The 374-nt window shown below is 41.7% G+C and overlaps 1 protein-coding gene across 2 annotated transcripts in view; it reads right to left on the bottom strand.

Annotated features, from left to right (window-relative positions):
* Positions 1-374, bottom strand: part of LOC119591491 (probable serine racemase) — a gene marked incomplete in the record, with an annotated part of 10,468 nt that overhangs the window by 4,780 nt on the left and 5,314 nt on the right. Inside the window, 1 exon segment of one of the 2 annotated variants that reach the window (XM_037940235.1) lies at positions 182-300. Within the exon segment in view, the coding sequence (XP_037796163.1) occupies positions 182-300 (119 nt within the window). 2 annotated transcript variants of the gene reach the window in all.

Raw genomic sequence — 374 nt, 5'->3', positions numbered from 1 at the left:
GCAATACAAATGAATTTCTTTTTCCAACTACATATACCAAACCAACCACACGCCTCTACTATTTACTAACTAGACACACACAACGCCCCCTTCAACTGTACACCACTGAATTCACGACCAAACAAAATCATCCCTATCTTGTATGAGATTCAACACAGATTCTCAGTATCCACTTCCTCACCTGCTGAATCCTAATAGAATCTGCTATCGTATCCAGGAACCTGTTTGGATTGGGCCATAAACGTTCTTTGCTCTCAAGACTTCTCTGGAGGTCCTTTCCTACCGGCTCAACAGCAAACACTGCAAAACACACATTCTGACCATTCTTGAGATCATGGGCAAACAACCTATAACAACATACCTGAACTGATCAA

The sequence above is a fragment of the Penaeus monodon genome, chromosome 28 (assembly GCF_015228065.2).
Source record: "Penaeus monodon isolate SGIC_2016 chromosome 28, NSTDA_Pmon_1, whole genome shotgun sequence".
NCBI lineage: Eukaryota > Metazoa > Arthropoda > Malacostraca > Decapoda > Penaeidae > Penaeus > Penaeus monodon.
Note: the sequence above shows the minus strand (reverse complement) of the source record. Positions and strands in the feature narration are given on the sequence as shown.